Source organism: Cotesia typhae, unplaced genomic scaffold, assembly GCF_013202065.1.
Source record: "Cotesia typhae breed Kobodo isofemale line unplaced genomic scaffold, CoteBio_Ctyphae contig_48, whole genome shotgun sequence".
In the NCBI taxonomy this organism is placed as follows: Eukaryota; Metazoa; Arthropoda; class Insecta; order Hymenoptera; family Braconidae; genus Cotesia; species Cotesia typhae.
The window spans coordinates 10,992,158-11,016,584 of record NW_027423756.1 but is presented as its reverse complement, the minus strand read 5'-3'; the positions used below and the strand labels follow the sequence as shown (position 1 = coordinate 11,016,584).

The following is a 24,427-nucleotide window of genomic DNA, read 5'->3' as shown; positions in this document are numbered from 1 at the left end:
CGTGTGCTTATATGAGCACATTTAATATATAAAATACCACCAAAATGGTATATTTACGCGCAACCGTTTTGTTATATATTTCCAATATTATTTTAAAATAATAATTGATCAAACAAACATCCGTTTCAATTTCGATTAGGCTCTATCATCTACACACACACACACACACACACAGACACGCGCGCGCGCGTGCGCGCGCGCATACACCTACTCACATACATATCCGCATCCTTCATTGTGTTGTCATTGTTCTTCCATTTTAATTATTAAACGTCGACATTTTATTGCGCACGCAAGCGCCGATTATTTCGGTAGGTGTTAACATTTTCGTATTTGAGATATCGCACACGTGTAAGCCTTACAATATGTATACGAGAGCTCGAGTGTGGGTGGAGGAGGACACCAGACTGAGCGAGAAAGACGAAATGATAAGTTAAGTCTAAAGCGCATGTGTCCGGGAAAATTATAACAGAAATAATCAGCGCAAGCGTCGATTTACTTCATATCATCCCTACTTTTTTCTCATCTCTACCGAGGTGCCTCTGTACAATCTATCAATCAATTAATTATTAAAAATTAATAATTTATCACTTGTAATCCGTAAAAATTGATAATAAAATTAAATATTTATCTTAACGAGTTAATGACTGAAGCATTGCATATTATTTTTTTTTGTTATTTTATAACAATATACACTTTTAAAGACATCGATACAGATTTTCTCAGTTAGTTGTGCCCCCGTGAACACGTCACTCTGATTTCTTTTCATCCCTGCACGTCCCGGTCACCCTTTTAGCGATGTACGCTCATTGTTTGCGCGTGTCACGCGTCCTGCGGGGAAACCGTCCGACGATTTCCTGATGGCACCTGGTTCCAGTCGCTTCCTTTTTTTTTTTTTTTTTTTTTTTTTTTTAAGTTTGCTATACATTTTTTTACACACAATAATAACTCATACTCATGCACTCTAAACTCTCCCCTTGTGCATCGTCCTATCTCACACTCGGTTATTACCGCTCGGGTTGTCATTTTATTTTTATGTTATTTTTACTCATTTTCCTGCAACATCGGGCCCCTAGTTGTGTAAAAACAATCTCCGTTTATACACTGATTTGTTTGAAGATTTTTTTACAATTACTATGAAATCACATACTTACACCCACATACTTTTGGAGTGAAAAATAAAAAACAAAAGTATAGAAGGAAAAGAATAAATATTTTTCGCGATAAAACTATACTACTAATAGAATTGAAAAGATGATCAGTACAAAAAGGTATGCAAGCATCGTCAAAGTGATATCAGAGAGTAAACGAGTGCTATGCATGGTTACTGGTTTATTGTCGTTTAAAACCCGGGGATTATATTACTTATACTAGCATACTTTATTATATATTACTGTACCTACTGTATAATACGCAAGTAGTTGCAACTGAGGCTATCGAGACATGAGACCACATGGTCATAAGTTGTGTGGTCATAACTAATATCTTCTCGAACCAGCAGCCGCTTTACTTCTTATTCACTTAACTCATATATAATAATATATATTTACCTTTACCTATACCTATATCTTTATACTATACACTATATTTTATATTATATTAGACATTATAGATGTATTTATATAAGGAGATATTAATACGAACAGAGTAGAGTATCCGACCCAGCACTACACACGCGGCAGAATTTAAAAACCAATAATAATTATATCCATCAGTATGATACCGAGTTGGTAGCTAAACGTCGTGTGGTAGATAAACAAGACCGATGATGTCGCGCTCATATCAAGTGTTACAATTAAACAACTCGATTTCATTCAATCAACCGCTCGAGCATATTTACATGCTACTTGTACATTTATAAGTACTTATACGCTGATGGTGGCTCCTGTTATTCTGTATTATATATTATATATACACTATATTCATATTTTATCGTGTGGAAACGCATAAACACACTCCACTAGTTGCATTTCTACTCTAAATTAATCTCAAGCTAGCACGCAATCTAGATGCATCATCATCGCTACAATCTTTACTTTTATGTACGTCATTATTATTTTTTTTTAATAGGGGGAAAGAGGCGAAATGATCCTATTCAAATTTTTTAAATCTGAAACTACCCTTCAAAAATTTTATTGTTATAGTTTAAAAGATATTTTGAGAGAATAGAAGGATTAAAATATTATTTTTTTTTGTTGCAATTTCTATACGACAGACGTTTTTTAATCGATGAAAAAATGAAATATTTTTTAAAAAACTTGTTTTTACTATTGAAAAAATAATTTTTTTTTTTTTTAATTAATTATGTTTATGACAATTATTACGCTCCGTAAAGAACGACAATACTAAAGTGACGTACGGATTTAACGGTAGAAAATAAGGAGTGAAAACAAGTCTGTGACAGAACGTGACGATTAATAAATAATAGTGGGTCATTTCTCTTTTTTTTTTTTTATGTCGGTATAAATTAAAATATCCGCTGATTGAATAAATGCTGATATCGTTTTTATTGTGGTTTATTCTATTTAATGAAACAAGTCTGGAGCTCTAGGCCGGGGATTCTTAAAATTTAATTTCTTTATTAAGATAAAGATAAAAAAATAATAGAAAAAGATTTGCTGTTAATCATGTGACAGAGTGAAAGTATTCACCGATGTCTGGTAAACCATCTGCGTGATATCTATATCTATTTCCAAAATCACTTGTCACTTGTATAAATCAATCTTATGGTAATTTATTTTTTTTTTAATGAGCAGATATATACATATAACACTACTTTGTACGTAATTATGAGATATCATACAAGGACGTTTGCTATGTCTCAAGTCACGTCAACGACTTATTAATTTTTACAGTAACACTAATCATAATAGTAATTATTATTGAAACTTTTTTTTAGTTGTATAAATAAACCTCTAAAATATTAAATACAGTAGCATGCAATTATTTTCTAAATAAGACTCGATAATTAAGTCAATTTATAAAGTCAATTAAATTTAATTCTTACAATTAAGATTAATGACCTAATGATTAATAAATAATTATGAATAAATTGGAGAGTAAGGTAATAATGGAATTGAGGAAATATAAATAAAACCGTAGTCAATGAATTATTGTATACTTTCATCTCGTTTATTAATTAAAATTCAGTAGTAATTTTCTGCCATTCTAACAAAACGTGTTACCACTCGCCTGCAGATATTATTTAATCATCTTTAATATTATTTTACGTTAATAATAATAATTAATAATCATAATAATAATATTTAATAATAATAATAATAATAATAATAATAATAATAATAATAATAATAATAATAATAATAATAATAATAGAATAATAATCATAATAATAATTATAATCATGATAATAATAAAAATAATAATAATATACAAGGGAATTGGAATGGATTTCTCGCAAGTGACCTAACATTTTTATTATCTTTCTTTTTTGCACATATCTCACATACTATTCACTTACATACATATCGCACTTGTCTCTCAGAGTAATCCTTAACTTGTGTACGGTTTTCAGGTAATATGTACAAAGAGAATACGACTCCTATTGGCTAACTTTTCATTTTTGCTGTAAATATTTACCATTAATTATTCATAAATTAACTCATTACTAATTAAAAAAAAAATATTATTATTATTTATATAATTAGCCTCACTCTTCTCCAATCACAACGTCACATAATTTCTTTAAATTCTCTTTACTCTCATTTCACTGTACATACATTTATTTACTTAATCAATCAATTAATTCATTAAAATAACAAAAACCAAAATATCAAGTAATTAACGAACGACAGAGCGATCATTTACCCTCACAATAATTGCGCTTTCATTATCTTACTACATGTTATTTTATCAACGTAATATCGAAATATTTTTACAACGCATTTTTATTTTCTTTACTCGATTTTAATGTTATAAAAATAAAAAATCAACAAATTTTACACACGCGTTTACGAGAAAAATAATAATCGATGGGTAATAACATTGACAACAATTGTTTAATTACAATAAAAATAATAATAATAATGATAATAATAACTAATAAAAGTAATAAGTATAGTAAGTAGTTATAATAATAGTAATAATAGCTTACAATAATTTTTATATCATATGTATCACCAGAAAATCCGATTTATTTTTTTCTCGTTTAAATAAAAATTCATGCGTAAAATAATTTATCTATTTTTATACAAAAAAATACCAAAAAAAAAAAAATATTACAAAATACATTTAATATTAAAAAAAAAAAAATCTACAGAAAGCGCAATTGTTGTAACGTTATTATCAGATCGTCGGAATGAAAAAGTGGATTTGCAATGATAGTAATAACTTTAAATTTTATTTTATAAATAAATCCGCTTTTATTTTTTATTTTTTAAAATATTACAGTACCGCGTCAACGCGACTTACGCATTTAATAATTTTAATTAACAATATTCTTTTAAAAAAATTTTTTTGTTCAAAACTCTTTTTCTCACAAAATAATCTAATCGCATATGTATTTGGCTAAGTATTAAAATTTCGAATTAAAAACTCTCTTCGTACATTTAAACAAACTTTATGGTCACTTTAAGACCTAGTCACTTGGGTATTTTAGATCCTAGTATTATATTTACAGAACAGAATTTTAACTTTCGGGCTAAATCCACTGCAAGCGCGTGTATACATTAATAGTAATAATATTAATAATAATAATAATAATAATAATAATAATAATAAACCCAAGACTTAGAGTACGTAGGAACAATGCAAGTAATACTAGTATTACACAAAAGTATATAATAAATATCTATATACATGACGATGATAATACGCTTTGTTTTATTCTCGGGCCAGTTGCACAGCGAGCGCGTTCATATGCCGGGTTTTATTATTATTTATCATTATTATATTATTTTATTATTATTAGATTTATATATAAATATTTAGTTAGACACATATTATTGTATTCTGTTTTTCTGTTTATAATTATTAAATACCCTGGAATTAAAAACATTCGTGACAGCCCATCCCTAAAGAACCGAAGTTATTTTTAATCAATTACAATTTATTTTCTTTCTTTTTTTTTTTTTTTTTCGATTCGACAAAAATAAAATAATCTTTGTCAACTTTAAAAAAAATCTTTTATTTTTAAAAACAGTCAGACTGATAAAATTTCACTCGTTAAACATCTGGCCGCGAGCATTTTACAATTATTAGCTAACTTAAGAAATGATAAATAAAAAACATTTTGAATTATTATATTTGTTTGGAAAACAATTTTGAACTTTTTTCAATAAAATAATATAATTTATCAGTTAAACTTTATATTACATGTCGATTTTTTTTCATTTTCGCATTCATACTTACTAATTAAGTAATTAATCATAATCGGAAAAAATTTAGGTAAACAATAAAAAAAAATTTTGTTCAAATAAAAAATTAAAATACATGTTTTTTAAAAAATAAAAATTTCACACAGTCCATGCTCATTTCACATAACATACAATTTTTTGAAATAATATATACACATGTATATATATTATTTAATAATGTATAATTGTTAATTTTTAGAAAAAAGGGGTGGGCCGTAGAATAATTACGCCGGTGACGCGCGACGCAGAATGCTTACATACTTAACTTACGATATTTATCTGATAGATTATTTACAGTTCATATTTACTTATATTACATCACCCGATGGATTTGCACAGGACAAATTCCACACGGTCGCAAAGCACTCCCCTATGTAGGTACATATCGATACATAAATATAAATACATACATACATAGGTAATAGTAATAGTAAACTTTGCCAATGAGCGTCGTCTCTCTCTCATTAGTGCGTCTCTACATCGGAAATATATTAAATTTTTCACCTAGGTATTGCTAACTGTAAAATTACGGATAATTTCATAAATTCTATCTTGGTGTGTGTCCTTTTAAAAATGATAAAATAATTTTCTAAAAAACTGATACCGCGTCGCGATTTTAATTGCAACATAATTTACTTTACAAGTTGCAATAAAAAAAATCAAAGAAAAAAAAAACACAAAATAAATAATTTCGTGCTACTACCGTCAGAAAATAAAAATACAAGCTTAGCAAATGCCGTCGTAGGGTAGGTAGGTAGTATTTATATTTTTTTTTTTTGAGTATGCAGTACTCACTCTCACTGGAACGAGAGCCAGTTCTCGGGAGCGCTTGAAGAAGAAGTAGAAGAAGAAGAAGTTACATTTTTCGTTCTTCTCTATTTTCTGGTTGGGATGTACGTGAGTAGTAGAAGGTAGAAGGTAGTAGTATTAAGTTTTTTGAGTAGTAGTAGTTGTAGTTTTAGCTGTATTATAACTATTATTATTATCATATTAAGATGTGTCTGTGCGGTCGGTTTGTCTCTTGATGATGTGATCCGTACGCGAAAGATGTTAAATGAATTTAAATATAAACTACTCGCGCTTTTATTTGGACAACACACCCGCGGATATGAGTACGAACAACAAAGGGCGAACGGATGTATTAACTACGATACACTTTTTCCAGTACATTTAAACCGTGAAAAATTTAATAATTTTTTTTTTCAACTTTTGCTTTAATTATTGTTACGTTTATCATGATAGTAAAGGTGTCAGGACATAACCAATCTGTCCGACGGCGAGTCACTACGCGAACGCCACTTTGTCGAGAGAGACACACGTCACAGAACAAACAAATAACAATTTAGTAACAACAACGTCGGCACGACGAAGAGTGAGGTCCGTAATTATATTAATAATAATTATAATTGTAATCATAATAATAATAATGATATTAATAACTATATTTATATATTTATATATATATTTGTTACAATAGATTGTCCTTAAAACTGTCATTATTTTTTTTTCTGCCAGTCCTTAATTTAATAATTTTATTAATAAACGTCCTCTTCTTCGGCGAGACACAATGTACATTAATTTATATTTATTATTTCCATTTATTTTATTTCTATATTAACTTTAAATTATTATTATTATTAGTATTTCGTTGCCGCGAATTTAACAAAAAGAGTTTATTTATGTATGTAATAATATATTTGTGTTTGTTTTTTTTTTTTTTTTATTATTTATCAACAAAAATTAAACTCGCGGTAATTCGTATTGTCGCAGCGCGAAGTTATCGAGCTGGACGTACGGCCGACGGCCTCCCCGGTGCTCCGACGAGGCCTCGCTCCGTCTCACATAATCGAACGCAATAATTTCCTCTTCTGATGGCAGCTGATCGTTGTCATCATCTTCGTCAGCAGCAGCAACACCGCTCGATGTTTGCATGTCGCGGAGAAACTCCCGTTGATGCTGATGATTTGGCTGATGATAGTGATGTTGCGGCTGCCACTGCAGCTACGAAGCACCATATCCGGTGGTTCGCGCCTGGAGGTAGTGATGATAGAAGGGCGGTAACCCTTCAGGGCTGGTTGGGTTCGACTGCGAGCTGGTTATAGCGAGGCCCAGCGGGGGAGGCCCTGGCGAACGCTAGTGAGCCGCAAGCGAATGTGCCGTAATACCCTGAGGGCTCAACATTGGTGGGCTATGGCTGTGGCCCATAGGCGATCCATGGAGATGGTCTTGTGGATGGTAACCCTGGTGGATACCGCCTTGGCCTTGGTGTCCTGGTGGCATGCCCTCCATCATTCCGTCGCCCAGCGTATTCGGAGGTGTCATCCTCTTTTCTTTTTGCCGACGGTTGCAGAACCACACCCTCACAACTTCTTTCTCCAGCTGCAGACTGTCTGCCAAAGAAGTTATTTCTTGCGCGGAAGGTTTTGGCTGCTTGTGAAAGTGCTGTTCGAGAGCACCCTTTACCGAAACTTCAATAGAAGTGCGCTTTTTTCTCTTCCTGCCTTGAGCCGCGATTTTGTCAATGCTCGTCGGCGAGCCCGTCGTCGAGTCAGCCTCTTCGAGCCATTTTTGTAGCAGAGGTTTGAGCTTACACATATTTTTAAAGCTCAACTGTAGCGCCTCAAACCTGCATATCGTAGTTTGAGAAAATACATTGCCGTAGAGCGTACCGAGCGCAAGACCAACGTCTGCTTGAGTAAAACCCAGCTTGATCCGTCGCTGTTTAAATTGCTTGGCGAACGCTTCGAGGTCATCAGACGTAGGAGTATCTTCTTCGCCGGCACTGTGATCCCGATCGAGCGGGTGTCCGGGATGCAGAGGATGTCCCGAGGGTGGACTGTGGTTGTGGGCCTCTCTGAGGTGATGGGGAAGTCCCGTTTGGTGGTTGTGCAGCTGATGAGGGTGCTGATGCGGATGCTGATGCAGCATTCCGTTCATCGCGGCGTGATACTGCTGCAAGGTAGTTGGCGAGGCCGCACCGCCGTTCGGGTTGTAATGTGCCGACGGAACAACCGGTGCGTGCCAAGAATGGGGCGAACCCATGCCGGGCGATTGATGCGGACCCCGATGATGCATACCCTGAACGGAATCCGTAGCCGTCGCCGCGGCGGTGAGAGGCTTAACATCTAAACTGGAATTTCCTTGGTGTGGATGGTGATGGGGATGGTGAGTCGTGTGGTGCATTCCCATGGAGGCCGCCCAAGGATCATTTCCTGGCTGTAAGCTGACCCAAGGGTTCGCCGAGGACAGGCTCGCGGGATGCGAGAGTCCATTAGGCGACGGCGACGAGGACACCTGGTGATGGTGGTGGTGGTGATGGTGATGCTGGGGTGCTGATAAATATTTCATTTCACTAGCATCGGCAGCGCTGCGAGGCGAGCCCGATGAGTATCCACTTACGGAAATATTCATCCCGATAGCTGTACCCGAACCACCGTCCAGGTCGGCCGATACTGCGCTACTAATCGGCATGTACGTGGTAGCTGCCATCTACTCCTTGCCCAGTCAACGCGAAGACTGTCCGCCCTCGTAATTATTTACAAGTCGGAGCGGTACCCACTAGATTGTAGCAGGATACCACTTTTCGGCTTCTCAAATTACACTCCAACACACTTGACACTACCCTTTTTTTTTATTTTGATATTATAATTATTATTACACACTTTTTTGAGCAGTAATTTGATGTGTTTGTGCCAACCTGTCGGCAATCCAATTGATCGATTAAAGCACTTGCCGAGATTGGGTTCTAAGGGTCTAGGTCTAGGTATACAGAAAAGTTGCTACAACCGTGGGATTCGATTTTATTCACCGAATTCAAGGGTTACCACAATTACTATTATTATATTACTATATAATAGTCAAATAATGTTCAATAAAACTTGTCCGTATTATATTGTTCGTATATTATATTGTATTATATTATTTATTTATTTTTTATGTTTTATTATTACTACTATTTTTTTAAATAATTTTAAATATTTTCATTCACTGCCAATGTTCGGCGGTGGATTACACGATCTTACTATTTTCACTACATCTCTTTCTGAGTTCTTACGCATTTTAAATATTTATTATTTAAATATCTCACTTTATTCACACCGATTTTTATTTATTTAGCTTTAAATAATAATAAAACAATTGTGTCACTTATTTTGAAGTGACAAGTGTGGTCCCGTGTGTTGTGTTAAAGTCACGCACTATCACTTATCAAAGTCCCGAACAAATTAATAAACTCATTGATGTGATTTATTGGGACTTAGTCCCAGATAAATAATAAATCGTCACACTAATTCAATGAATTTTTTTTTATTTGTATTTAAAAAAATTTTTTAATTTTAAAAGACGGCTGCTCCGTTTTTTTTTTGTTGTCTTTTAAATAAATTAGACAAAATAAAAAAATAACCAAGGAGATGCTGCCGATTTCACAAAATTAACGAGATTTATCGTATAAAACTGGACTTGGTGCAAGACTTAACCGTCGACGGTATCTTGCACAGTTTTTAGTAAAACACCCGTACGAGTTAACAACAAAGTGTGTAACTATTAAAACTTTACTACTTAACTTGCTCAACTGAACTCGACTCGCGGGACAACGACTGCGACTGTACACACGAGGACACCAACGAGAGAGAAAGATATATAAAAAAGAAATAATAATAATATATAATAATAATACGGGAGAGAAAGATATCTTGTTGGCTCTCATGCGTTATGCATGTCGTAGCTGAGAGCGACTGACTGCCTCGCCTCGCAGCTCGTTCGAGGTTCCCGAGGTTCCAGCTCGTTCACGTCATGCGCGCGACCCTTCTGTCGATCCCCCCACCACTAAACTTTCAGCCGTTCATTCGTCCGTCGGGCAAGGTGGCCGTCGGCACTACGTCACTATTGGGCGGCGCCAGGTTACCAGTACCGCCTGTCAACCCCCCGACTATCAGGTTCTGTAGCTTCTTTTTACCCCTCAAGCGCTTTTCCCTGCCAACCTAACTGCATGCATGCATGCTTGCAGCCACCAGCAGCCTTATTCACAATAGCAAACTCTAACGCTCTACTCTACTCTGCTTTGCTTTGCTTTCTACTTCTATACTTATACTCTGTATCCGAGTTTACTTCCGACTCTGTAGCTCTGTAACTTTGCTCTACTACTGCTGCTCCTAGTTCTAGATGATATTAACCCCAGAGAGCCAGAAATTAAACCACACAAACTATTTTTACTACTCACATGCTTCGTTTATTAATATTTATAATAAATATCTCTTTAATTACTTAATAATTAATATAAAAAAAATCTTGTGCTTCTTACCAAAAACTTTGGACATATTAATGCATGTCGTTTTTTAATTGACGCAACAGGTAACATAATTATTTAATGCATGCAGAATTGTAAATTTTATGATGAATAGTTGAATAAGAAAGAAGAGGGGCAATAACTAAGGGAGTAGAGCAAGAAAGTGAGAAAGAAAAAAAGAATAAATTTAAAAAATCCGGGGTAGCAAGACACTGAGATATAGACTAAGACTGAGACACTGGATGATGATGTCGCTAGAACTTGTAATCCAGTGTCTAGCGATCAGCTGTGAGTATAATACCCATATTTGTATATCTATATATACAGTATTATGTAGGTATATACATGCAGAGTGTGATATATAGAGGAAGAAGACTAGAGCTAGAGAGAGCACAAGGTTGTCTTTATATTACTTATTATTATGTATTATACCTCACACTACTCGAACTCGTTGAATATCCATAATGGTATATCGTTAGAGTGAATTTTCATATTTTATCGCAATGGGATTGTTACGATTTGATTATACGGATGAATATAATAATGTTAAAGTCGTGCAACAGGTTAAGAGACTTCTGTTATACTAAACTTTTTAACATACTAATAATTTACTTTTTATTTTTAGTCTTCTCATTTTGGAGTATACACTCTGTACAATGGTGTATATATCTACATATCTATGTTTGTAGGTATACAATAAGCTAATAATTTTTTTAAATACTATTTTCTAGTATAATATATACAAGTAATAAATCTAAGTATGTTAAATATGAGTATTACCACACGCGCCTTCGCGGATGTTTCTTTTCTTTGGTAGATTGTTTGAAGAATGATAATAATGGTTAGTACATGGCGCCAGTAAGACAGACTGTACACATAAATTCACGTACGCGAATTTTTTTATACCGCTAAAAGCGACACTTTGTATTATAGAGTCCTAGAAAATAAGTTTATTGTATATATATATATATATATATTCGTATTTTTATTTGTATTTATATATATTTTTATGTTGGTGTGCATGTCGTGGCAGACTGCCTGGAGATGAATGTTTGGATGCTGAAATGTGTAATATAATGCATTCACAGAGGTGGGTTATATATTTCGAAGGGGATAATGCTGCTAAATTTTACGAGACCTTTCGCTCGAAGAAATATTCTTAAAGCCAACTTTTTTTCTACATACAGAATCAACAGTTGTATTATAAAAATTAAATGAATGCTTGTTGCAAGCCAATACACAAATCCTTTTAATCCGCAATCTTTCATTCTCTATTGCTTATTGATATCAATTGAATTAATAAAACCGATCGATAAAAAAGATGTTTGAAATTTTTCTGATAAATAATTTAGTAACAGGATAAATAAAATTTTAATTTTAAACTTCAAAAGAAAATTTTTAAAACACTTTTTGATAATAAATAGCAATCAATATTTAAAAAAAAAGAATCAATTTTGTTAACTAAAAAAAGCTCTATATAATAGTGTATGCATCACTGTATTTTACAAATGTGAGTATGGCGCAACGCAAAGCTACAATCGATCGGCTTTCAAGTCTATTCCTCAACCGTAATGCACCTTTCATTCGATTTCTCGTAGCCCATTGTGTCAAATTGGATTGAACAGCGCGTGAAATATTTGCTTAGGACCGACAGGTACTGCCGACGGGCTTCCAACATCATTCTGTATTATCACACACACATAATCTTGACCTTCACACGCGTATCTATGTTTATAATTATTCACTGTGCGTTAGAAAAATAAAATTATTTCAATAATTTGGTTTGTAATTTTTGTAACTATTCTGAAAGAGCTAACGGGTGACTACCTGAAGGACTATAACTGTGCATATACTTTATAATGGACACAAGCCGTGTTTTACGAGCGATTTTGTCCCCTCATATATTCTTACTGAGCATTACAGAACACCTAATGTATATAAGTGGTATGTGGAACCCTCGTGAGCTGGTTTTGGCTCCTGAACTTACAAATCCTGACTACTGTGGACCAGCTCAATGGTGGTCTACTCTATACTTCTGGCATATAGTCTCAGTTGGTTTAGTTAGCGCTCAAGAGGGTGCAAAAATATTTGCTATAAACATCCGAGTGTCTGGCAGGTCACTCGTACTGAATATACTAAGCACCATAGATTATCTCTTTTACATATTGTTATTATGTATAATCTCTATTATTTTTTATTTACCGTTTGGACTAAGAGCCAGAGATTTTGGTGAATAAATAGTAGCCTTTATCTCTATAAACACCTATTTGCTAAAGGCATTATGACCAATTAAGATTTAAAAGATCTCATGTAAATTTGTTTTTAAATCTTTCTTTAAAAAATTTTAATATGTTTATAAATAATTCAATTAAATTTCATTCATTCATAATTATTTAAATGCCACAATCCAGTATGATTCAATTTACAATTTGTAATGGTAATTATAATCACAATAAAGAAGATATTTAATTATGTATTAAAATGAATACGTTACATTTAAAAAAGTAAACAAAAGTTGTATCATCAAATGTAATCAAGTGACGTGGAATGAGAAAAAATTTAGTTTATTATATAAAGGGTTTTGTTTGATTGATTTTTAATATTTTTAAGCGTGCGGTAGGTCGGAAAACATAAGGTTTTACATATAAAAAAAAAACTTTATGTATTACCTAGAGTCCACATAAAAAAGTAGATGAAAGAATAAAATAAAAAAAAGGAGCAAAAGAAAAACTAAAAAACGATCAGAGTATACGCACGCTTGTACGTGAATGGGGAGTTAACCGTCGTAATTTGACCGCTTTTATCGTAGTGAATGAATATTTTAATATTTTAATACAAAATATACTATGAAGGATTTTACGTCGCTTGCTTCCCTATTGTGCGATCAACGAAAAGCTCCTCTTCTATTCTCTTACTCTCTTCTTTAATAATTTTTTATTCTATTCCTAGGTTTTATATTTTATAGCTCAGCGCTAGAGCTGGTGTACAGACAAGGGATGATACGATAGTATTCGAGGATAAGGAGTGTGCTGTAAATGTCCCTTGGCTCATCACCGAGACGCTCTGCGCTCAACGGTTGTAGTTTATAGTAGATGGACGTGTGTTTTATGATTAAGACAGTGGGGATGAAATATGAGGGATAAAAGAGGGGATTTCATTTTTGAGAACAGAGGGAATATGATGGTGAGTTGGCGGGTAGTAGTTGGGATAGGATGATAAGTTATTAGAGTGGAAGGGAATAGTGTTGAGGTTGTCCGCCAGATGCCAGCAGTAAACGGCTGAGAATGTTACGAAGCTAAAGTTTTGTCGTCGTTTTCAGGGATTAATATTGACTATGACTACTTCCAAATATACTGGTGCCATCTGTTAGTTCAACTCGCAAGTAACGTCAAGAATTTTTTATTTTATATATTTTTAATAATATCGGAAATTAAAAATTAAAATAATTGATCAAATTAATCAAACTTTTGTTTCTACAAAAAATATTTACAGGGATTAAAAATAGTTTTCTTTATTTTTGGTGGTTTAAATTTGTCGTTCTGGAATAAAAAAAAAAAAAAAATGTTGCGGTTACTATTTTAATCCCGAGAAAATCAGAGTAAAAAGATATCTTGATTAGATCGTAAGAAAAAAATGTCTAGATTAAAAGACAAAAATAAGACTTTTTTTTCGTTCTCTAAAATTTATAGGCACTTTTTTGGCGCCTCTCAATTCAACAAAAATTATTAGGCTAAAATTTATTGTTTGTGTATTTTATAAATTAATGTAACCCAAAAATAGAGGTGCGTAAAATTTAAGAAAATTTACGATGATCAGATAAAAATATTTTCCATTGAGAAGTTTTTTCTTAAACTTTTTTCCTTATATTATATAAATGTGTATGATGAAAAAATATGTTTGACAATTTTATTTAGTGTTATATCTCATTTAGAATCAATGACCCCGACGTGAAGGTGAGAGGACACGTATAATTCAACTCGAGAGAAGGACGAACGACAGTGGTTTATTTACTATCGTAGTTTACGTGACTTGAAATTTTATTGTCAGTGGACCAAGTCGGGACTGCGATTCTTCAACGTCTTTATACTGTTATTGTATTATTATTATTATAAATACACATACATTCAAAACATGAACATCTGTACATCCATTTATACACATATATTGTCTCGCGAAGTAATAATACGCTCAACTGTAACATTTTGATAAAGATCTGGTCTAGCTCGAGTCTTTTTTTTGAAAATTTAAAGTATATATTTCTTATCATCACAATATTTACTTCGAACTGTTATCGCCTAATGTGTGTGTTTTGTGTGGTACTATTTTTAGAAATTATCTTTATTTAATGAATTATTAGTAAATTTCCACTGAATTAAATTTAAATTCAAATATTTCTCATTAGAAATTTAAAAATTATTTGTCCAAACATAAAATATTTTGTCAATGTTATAATGTAATATCTTTTTATAACAATAACTAATTTTATAAGTTGTGCTTGAATTCAAAATTGTATTTGCTGAATATAGAATAACATTGATAGAAACAAAAGTAAAAATAAATGTAAACAGTATTTAAAATTCAAAAGAAACCTTTCTTTATATTTCGGAGCAATTAAGCGTTAAATTAAATAAGCGATTTTTAAAAACTATTCAGGAGTAAGATGTTGATACACTCGATTAGGGAAATAACAATTACGGTGGCTCGAGTAGTAGTAGACCATGAGGCCCGGAGGGAATAATATTAGGAAACAGGAACAGTTGGATCCAACTACCTCGACACGAGTAATGAGGACGGATTACACTGGTGTGGTGGACTCGACACTAACTTCTGGCACCGTAATCGCGGAATGTAATGGAAGAGAGCTCGAAACTACTCAGCTGATATTCCGGCTGTGCATTAAATTTGACTTGAAAATCGCTCGCAACACCTACAACTGGCAATTGGTTAACGCTGACAGTTTAGCACTTTGTCTATCTATGTATATAGATAATACAGTATCAAGATAGAGAGGAAACTAAAATTATTTAACCCTCTGTGCAGCAATGCGTATCTCACGATGATAATATAACTTTGTCGTCTGGCCGCGGTTATCACAATTCAATTTTATACCCGAAAATATACACCATTAAATAATATTAAAACTACTTTCGTACATTTTGGAAGCTATAAATATCTTTCAATAATTATTTATGATTCAATTCAATTCTAAAAAGCAATAAGTATCTAAAAATTTATTCGAATTTAATTAGAAATAATAAATTCATAAAATTAAACGAAAAATAATTGGTTGATTCAAAATATTTCTATACTTTTTTTGCGATTAAAAAAAATATTTATCAATTATTTTTCAACCGTAAATAATTTCATTAAATTTATAAACTAAACTAAAAAAAAATATTTCATCATCCACCGCAACATTCTCCAGACGATAATATAAACTGCATACGCGTTGAGAGGTAGTTCTATATATATGTATATTGTGTATCCATGAACGAGAGAAGAAACAATGTAGCCTCGGGAACCGCAACAGAGTAGTTTCAGCAGCCGTCGCTATCTTACTACTTCTTAGTCTCTCACTTTCCTCAAGCTTCTTCTACCTCCTCCTTCACCTCCACCTCCACCTCATGCGCTTATTGCTTCTTTCTCAGACTGATGCCTCAACATACCCTCATCTCTGTCTATTGCCACAAACGAGTACTACAAGAAGGCCTGAAAGTTCCGCGAGATAACGATCGATCCCGAAATATGCACAACGCCAATTTGCCGATCAAAATTATTATTAAGAGGCACCCATCCACCAACTCACGATACTCTATAACCCAAACTTACTGGCCCTACCCTTTCATCCCTGAACGTAGCCCACGATATCGAGCATAACCATACATAGTATCATATCATGTATACATATATATGCAGCACCAAAATCGTGGGGGGACTAAATGAAATAAGAATAAGTAAAAAAAATAATTCATCATTCTTTTAGTTTTTTTGGTGACTGAGGACCGAGTTGAGTCAGTTAGTACAGAAAAGTATACATGTATATATAATATAATAAATATATATATCGTAAAAGACGGCGATGCGATGAGAAAGAGTATAAGGATAAAGACTGCACAGCAAGGACTGATGAGGAGAGTAACGGAGGGTGTATAAGGATACTCGTGGGGCTAAGCCTGTAATCACGAGATTGCCAGGAGCTACTGCAGCCTGATTGTTATCTTGTATCTACACCCACCACTTTATCGCCGGCCATCTTATTACTCCCGACATATTGACGTCACGCACGTACGAGGAGTTTTCGGGGCCCAAACTCTCCCTCTATCGTATCCACTCTCATCTTACTTCCTCAAAAACAAAACCCGATATATATATTTATATTTTTAGCCGTTGTTTTTCTTTTGGGCCCCAACGCCAACGAAAAATCCCAGACTCTACGTTAATTCCGGAGGTTAAACATTGTAAACGTTTCTTGGCTGGTACACTGCTGGGACTTCCGATTATTTACCGAAATTCTTCATAAAATACCGCCAAGTGACAGCTGAGAGTATATTTGATTGATTTATTTAATTAAATATTAAAATTTTTTTTCTTTTGAAGAAAAAGAGTTAAAGTGAATAAAAATAAGCAGAGAAATGTTTCGAACATTACACGTACAAATCACTGACAAAGTATTACAATGTCATCGTCAACGGGCATTAGAAATTATTCATACTTACATAATAACCGACTTAAACGTACACACCTATTAATTTACGTATCATTATTATGTATTTTTTATTTTCTGCGACTAATACTTTAGACTGTCAAGAAGTGACTGACAAGGTAAACCCACCTAATCATTTATTAATGACAAATAAAATAAGCAACCGAAAAAATTTACTAAAAATAATAAAAAATTAGTATAAAGTTAATACATTTGGAGTAGATGTAAGGTAATTGGTTCGACAGTGGTTTATTTCAGAGCCAACATACCCGCATATGTTTTTCAATCAATTGTTTTTCATTACGAAACAATCTAATAAACTGTCGTCGTTCACATGTAATTAATAGTTTACTCAGTCAATATCCTGCTATAAATTTATTGCATTGCACATTATAATTCTATTCTCATTTATTTATTCTCAACAATTATACTAATTTACGGAAAATAAATACAGATTGCTGACAAAGTTAAGATTTTAATACCAGTTATTCAATCGACTATTTTAATTATGCCATTGATAAAAATAAATTTATAAATTATAATTCAAAAATTATTAAGAGTATGTACTAAGTATAGAACACCGTATAGTATTGAGCACCAGGAAGGGAATGTAGAACACGTTCAAGCACGAGACCCAGAGCTTCTTTATTTTTTTTTTTTTTTTTTTTTATTTTTCGTTTAGTTGCGCTAGTATATATACATATATAGAGTATAGAGGATCCGCTCGGTAGGTTGGTACCTCACTCAGTAATTTTCTAATTATATGCTCGAAAATAATTGGTTATTATCCTTGTTCCTGCTGATGATGCGTCAGTCTCCTACGAGCCTTCGGGATATCACGAGCACGGCCACGTTTTTCTCACTAAAAAATAATCTTCCTACAAAGTTGATGTTTTTTTTTCACAACACAACAACACAAATGATAAATTTGCTTGAAAATATTTACAAAAGTCAAGTAAACATTTTTTGACCTCGTAGACGTCAACTTTGCTTTTCAAAATCTAGATCGATGCTGAGATACTGGGTTAAGAGTTTACCGCATGCGGCTGTAGTTGGTAACATTCCGATGTACCTTTATATACAAACTCATAACAGTGACTTGGGGTTTTTTTTCGTCGAAAATACACATAACAACAGTCTAAGCTACTTCAAAAAACTGAAGTCGGAAATTTATAGATGGAATCAGTTATTTTGAACTTATCAATTATCAGCTATCAGTTTTATGTTTTGTGTTCGTCATCCTTGTCAGAATTAATAAAACGAAGATGAGTTTACTATCTGAAACTTGAGGACTTTTGAAAACCGCTATTGTCAAATTTTTAGAGCACGAAAAATACGAAATAGCATAAATAAATTACAAAAAGGAAAGAAAATTGAAAGTGGGGCGCCATCCCTTGATCTCGGGAGCTCGCCAGTATTCTTCATGTCTTGAACAAAGTCTTGAGTCTTAAATCTTATAGAGTCTTAGTCTTAGTCTTGAATTCTCGGAGTTGTCTCACTGTCGACACCTATATAAACCCGGTGGATCGATTCTCTCGCCTACAAAACTCAACAGAGTCCTTTTATGCAAATGCCATGTTTATGCGTTGACAGTCGGATCGCTTCCGAGCCGGGCCCGGGGAAAGTATGCAAATTCCACGAGTCAAAGATTGAATTTCATTTGGATATGGCTTAGATACAGAACCGCCACCAGCTGGACACAAATTTATTTTATTTTATTATTTTCCTTTTCGTCTTCGCAAGAAGATACTGATACTTAACATCAGTACAGTTGGTTTTCTCTTTACTTCACCAACTACTGTGCAACTTACAGCTTAGAACTTAACTCTTAACTCGGCTGGTCGTAGTTTGAACCACTACAGACATCGAGATAACCTCTGAGCACTCAGCGCTGCTCGTTCTTTGACAAACCAACATCAATCCAGTCTTTACTCAGAGTATCATATCGGGTTCGGCTCGCGCCATTCCCATGTTTCCTGCTTCCATATGCAACGAGTTCGCGTCGAACGAACTCTTGCCTTGGTTGTATTCGCAAACTCACACAATAATCGGCTCTACGTCTTCATACACACATAAATTAACAATGTACAAGATTTTGACCTCGTGATGATACCAACAGGAAAAGACGACGCTGTCAATATGATACTCGTGACCCCTTCACACACACTTCCGCTGGTTCTTTTGTTTTATTATTTTTTTTCGTAATTAGATTTCTTCATTTATTTTTATTTCATTCCCAATAAATTTATTTATTTCAGTCACTCGGTCAAAAAGTAATTTTTACCAGGTAAAAATAATTATGTAAAGTTTTTTTTAATTTAGTCTGCAGAAAGTTAAAAAATATTTGAAAATCTTGTAGAAGAAAAAACAGAGGACGTATAGTATGTCACAACGAAATGTCGTCTCGATGCTAAATATGAAGCGGAAACTCTTAACTACATTAAATATTTCCTAGCCATCCATCATGTATCATTCAGACGCGACCCTACGATATCCTTACAATCGATAAAGATAATCTACGTGAATTGATTCCCGTGTTTATGTCAGCGGATGGGGAAAAATCGAGCAAACTCTAAAAAACTAAAAATAAAAAATACGTACACTGATTTTACTGACGAGCAATAAGTCACACAGATTTTTATATTAATACCCACCAAGCTGGTCGACATATATATATTTATCTATTAATCTGTGAGGACATTTGTATAAACGTTTTCGGATAGCTTATACCTGCCATGTCGCTTGTAAATTTGAAAAAAGGAATACATTAAACATAAAATGTGGTGCAGTTTAAAAAAAATGATGTGAATTATTTCCTCAATCTCAGCTATATTGTAATACATGTATATATGTATAGAATGTATATGATACGGAAAGAAAAAATATGGTCGATATATTTATATATATTATTCAAAAAAGCAATCTCAAGATCGTTATCAGTCGGATGCGCGACTACTGAACACGATTCATGTTTTCTCAACTCTACACTCACATTCATTTGACTTGATAATGCGTACATTTAAAATCCGTTCGATCTAGAGTCTCGATCAATCGTTTGACCTTTCGTCGCTTGCTACCTGACATTCAGTCAACCAATTTTTTACCCATTTTATTACATTAACATGAAGCCTCGATCGAAATCAGTCACAAAAACGCCCCAACAATTATCGATACTTTGAATTCACACAAAAGGATCAAAACGCCGCAACATTATGACTTGGACGTTTTATTACTTTTTTCTTAAATTACATGCATATTCCTTCATCAAGTTTGCGATAAAAAATAACAAACTACCGGGTTTTCTGGATTTTATAATTTTCTTGCATAGTCGGTCTTAACTTTTGAACTCACCAAGCCGAATTTTAAATTTATACCACACATTTTTCAAATGAATATTCATATAAAATTAAATAGTAATAAAAAATATTTTATTGTTAATTAATTACAGTAAAATGTTCATGTCGATATTTGCTTTTAAAATTACGCAATGGGTTATAAATATTATAAATAACATATTACTCAGACAGAGTTTTAAAAATTCTTAAAAATTTCACGAGAGTTTTAAAAAAAATAGGCGGGTTATGACAGAAAATAATGAGTAAGAAAGATTAGGCTTGTTTATAACAAGCATTTTTCGTCTTTATAAATATATTTTTATCATATATACCGATGTATATGATGAAGTGGCCTTCTTGTTATCCCTAAATACCAAGCGCGGCTTACTAGTAAACACTAGAGAGCACACACAGCGAGGCAACCCGTGGGTTAACACTGCCACGGCTCACAGTGCCCTATAAGACCCACGCCTTAGGGGGGCCCGAGCCCCCACTGGCTTCTAGCACCCTTGTTCAACCCATTATAAACAAGGCCTGACCGAAACCCCAATGCATTATCTTCCCTTCTACTCGTATTATACTTTTTATCATACACCTTCTTCCTCAAATATCATTCTAAAGCTTTCTCTTCTTCACATTGCTTCTTCTAATATTAAGTCTTAACTAAACTGATACACAATTTATTATAAACAATATCTCCGTATGGATTTTTATTACTGTGAACCTAAAGAATGCACGAAAGCATTGTTAAATACCTTCTCTAATTAAATAATTTATTACGCTAGTTAAGTCTCAAATTGATGGGTATGATTGAAAAAGTAGACATTAAATTTTTTATTAATTTGACCGGTGGATCATCATTTTTTAGACACGGCTGTCTAACGAGAATAAATGTGTTATGTGTTTGGTATTCAAAATATTTATGACCAAAAATATTTATGATTTGTTAATGATAGTTGAACACTATTTTTTCCCGTTATATTAATTTTTTTCCTTCTCAATCTCTATTTATTATCATTTCAAATTCCAAATTGAATTTTTAAAACATTTTTTCGAGCAAGCTGGAAAAGTAATTGAGCAGATGTCGAGTGATAGCCTGAGGTGACATCTAAACAATTGAACGGTTGACAATTGGCATGATTGAGAATTGAATTTAAGCACTCCCGGAGGCGATACGATTCTCGACCCATCACAGTCACTAAATACTTTGGTTTACCTCAACAATAATATTTTTTACCGTACAATATAAATACAAAAGACTTTGGGTAAGATATTTGAGACATTTATGTATGTTATAGTGTTCCAAAAAATTGATTTAACTGATAAATTTCAAAATAATTAAACTCTCCAAAATTTTTTTTTTTACTTCAAGAATTTTTCTCTTGAATCAAGTAAATTTTTTTTTTTTCAGTATATGTGTATGTGTTTATAGATCTACTATATTTAGATATTTATTAATGTCGGTGAATTAGCAAAAGTAATAGATAATAGATACATATAGCTTGGTCATGCTGATGATAATAAATAAGGGTGAATGGTGGTGAATCTATACGCTTGCGCTACTGAGTAGGTATATAGAGATTGAGTCGTTTCCGCTGGACGTGTGTTACCCTCGACGTATTACTAAGCCATTACCCCCTTCCGTTGTGCTAAATCTATCCGTCTAGCACGACAACGTGCTCTCTCAAGCTCTTCTACATCCCTCAGTTCTGCATGCATGTATTGTATGCTCCTCTATACATGAAGGTATATCAGACTACAGTCAATGAGGACATTTTACTGAACAACAGCAGCAATAACAACCACCAACCGACAACAAGAGAGAAGACGAAGAGACACTGGTCTGTCAGGAAGCCAAAATGTACGGAATGCCGCTCTGTAGTAGTCCTATCCCCTTATTCAGCCAGGCACCGGATCAGAACGAATCATTAGACGTACTCGAGGACAATGGGCGATATAAGCACACGCGGACTAACCCCGCCGCCGGAAGTTTTGCGAGGAAGTGATTCGTTTTTTTATTTATCTCGCATCGCAGCCCCTTCGGCAACTTAATCTGTCTTTTGACGTCGCGTATACACTCGAGCACAAGAAAAAAATATTTGATATCTAAATCCAACAAAAATAATAAAACTCCCTCTTAAATCTTTGACAATACAAATAACCATGACCCATCACTTACAAATAGCTTCTTCATGCTTCGACGTAATATATTAGCGGCGACCGGCAATTTTCGTAAACACTATTGTAAAATAAACCAAAACAAACTTATTTTAAATATTTATAACACTCAGTTATTACGGTGTTATTTATTTTTATAATAAGCCATTAGCTATTGTTACAAATTCAACTCTAGGCGCCGGAGTGAAAAAATTGAAAAAATCTGAATATATTTGAATATTTTTTTTTTTTTTTTTTTTTTTTTCAAGATAAAAGTAATCAACACGAGCTTTGTGTTGTAATTTAAAAGACCTTTTATTGTTGCTATTAGGTCAAATGACGATGTGACTCAAAAAGAAAACCTCGAGACGTCTTTTTTCTATATTTAATATTTTGGTTTGGTATGAAGTTAAAACATCCTCTTATATTTGAGGAATAGAACCAGAACTAGAAAAACGCAAGTCACAAAAATATTATGAGTATGTTTAGTTGCAGTAAATTTTATCTTAAAAGCCACAAATGACACCGATACCTCATTGTGTAACCAAACGTTTTTTGACAAAAACTCGAGAGGTACCTATGCCGCAACACAAACTTCTTTTGTCCTGGAGAAAAAATTTTATCCCTAAATGCGCAAATAAAAGATGAAAATGTTCTTTAGGGTGGTCAGCGGTACTCCACACGATAGCTGCCTGGTTTTTGTTGATGCGGTAACAGAGCTACACTGGACTGGGTCTCCAAATTAGACTAGTGAAAGCGACATAAATCAAAATATTAGAAAATAGTATAACATAGTCCGCAGTTTGAAGGATTTATGGGGTTTCCCGGTGTGTGTAAAAGAGGGCGTGCCGTAAACCTAGTACACATTTTTTATTTTTTACTATCTCATGCCCTTCTGTATGACGCTGTCGCACTCACCGTTGGCTCTTCTCTTGTCCACCAATCTAACACGGACTTTTGTTTAAAAATATGATCTATCGCTTAAATACCTAAAACTCGACAATTTATGACCCGGGATCTCCGCTTTACTTTTTATATTTTTTCTATCCAAGTTCACCCTCACCAAGTGAATTCATGCGTGCATTTTTTTTTTTATATCTATGTAACTATTATATTATATAGATGATATTTTTTCCATCTCTCGGATGGTGTTACAGTCGAAAAGTCGACGCAAGTTTTTGGATCCTCGGAAATCCACTCGAACTTTACAGATATATATAATAATATAATAGAATAGAATATCTATGAGTGTTATGACTATGGCTATTGTAATTCAGCTAATGACGCTTTTATTATTTCGACACACTTTCTATTTTCCAACTGTGAACATATTTTTTCTCTCTTCAGTCCTCGTTCGCGCATCAGTTTATGATTGTTGACAAGAATAAATCATAATAGTCTATTATACAAGCCACTTGTAAGGTGGTTTCTTCTAGATGAACAGACTCGGAATCTCGGAGAATTCAATATTTGTAACAATAAACTATAACAGGTTCAATTTATAATATTTTACTTTTCAATATATTTCAAAACGTGTGGCTTCGTTTCGTTTTTTTTTTTCTTTTTATTAACG

The 24,427-nt window shown here is 33.4% G+C and overlaps 1 protein-coding gene across 1 annotated transcript; it reads right to left on the bottom strand.

Moving 5' to 3' along the window:
• Nucleotides 1-7,498: 7,498 nt before the first annotated feature.
• Vvl (ventral veins lacking) lies at nucleotides 7,499-10,056 on the bottom strand. Its single transcript, XM_074247308.1, has one exon. It carries the CDS (start codon nucleotides 8,862-8,864, stop codon nucleotides 7,509-7,511), a length of 1,356 nt encoding a protein of 451 aa, XP_074103409.1. The 5' UTR covers nucleotides 8,865-10,056; the 3' UTR covers nucleotides 7,499-7,508.
• Nucleotides 10,057-24,427: the final 14,371 nt, after the last annotated feature.

Bases quoted from the DNA above. Each gene is read 5' to 3' on its own strand.
- Vvl (XM_074247308.1), bottom strand. From the start codon at position 8,864: ATGGCAGCTACCACGTACATGCCGATTAGTAGCGCAGTATCGGCCGAC.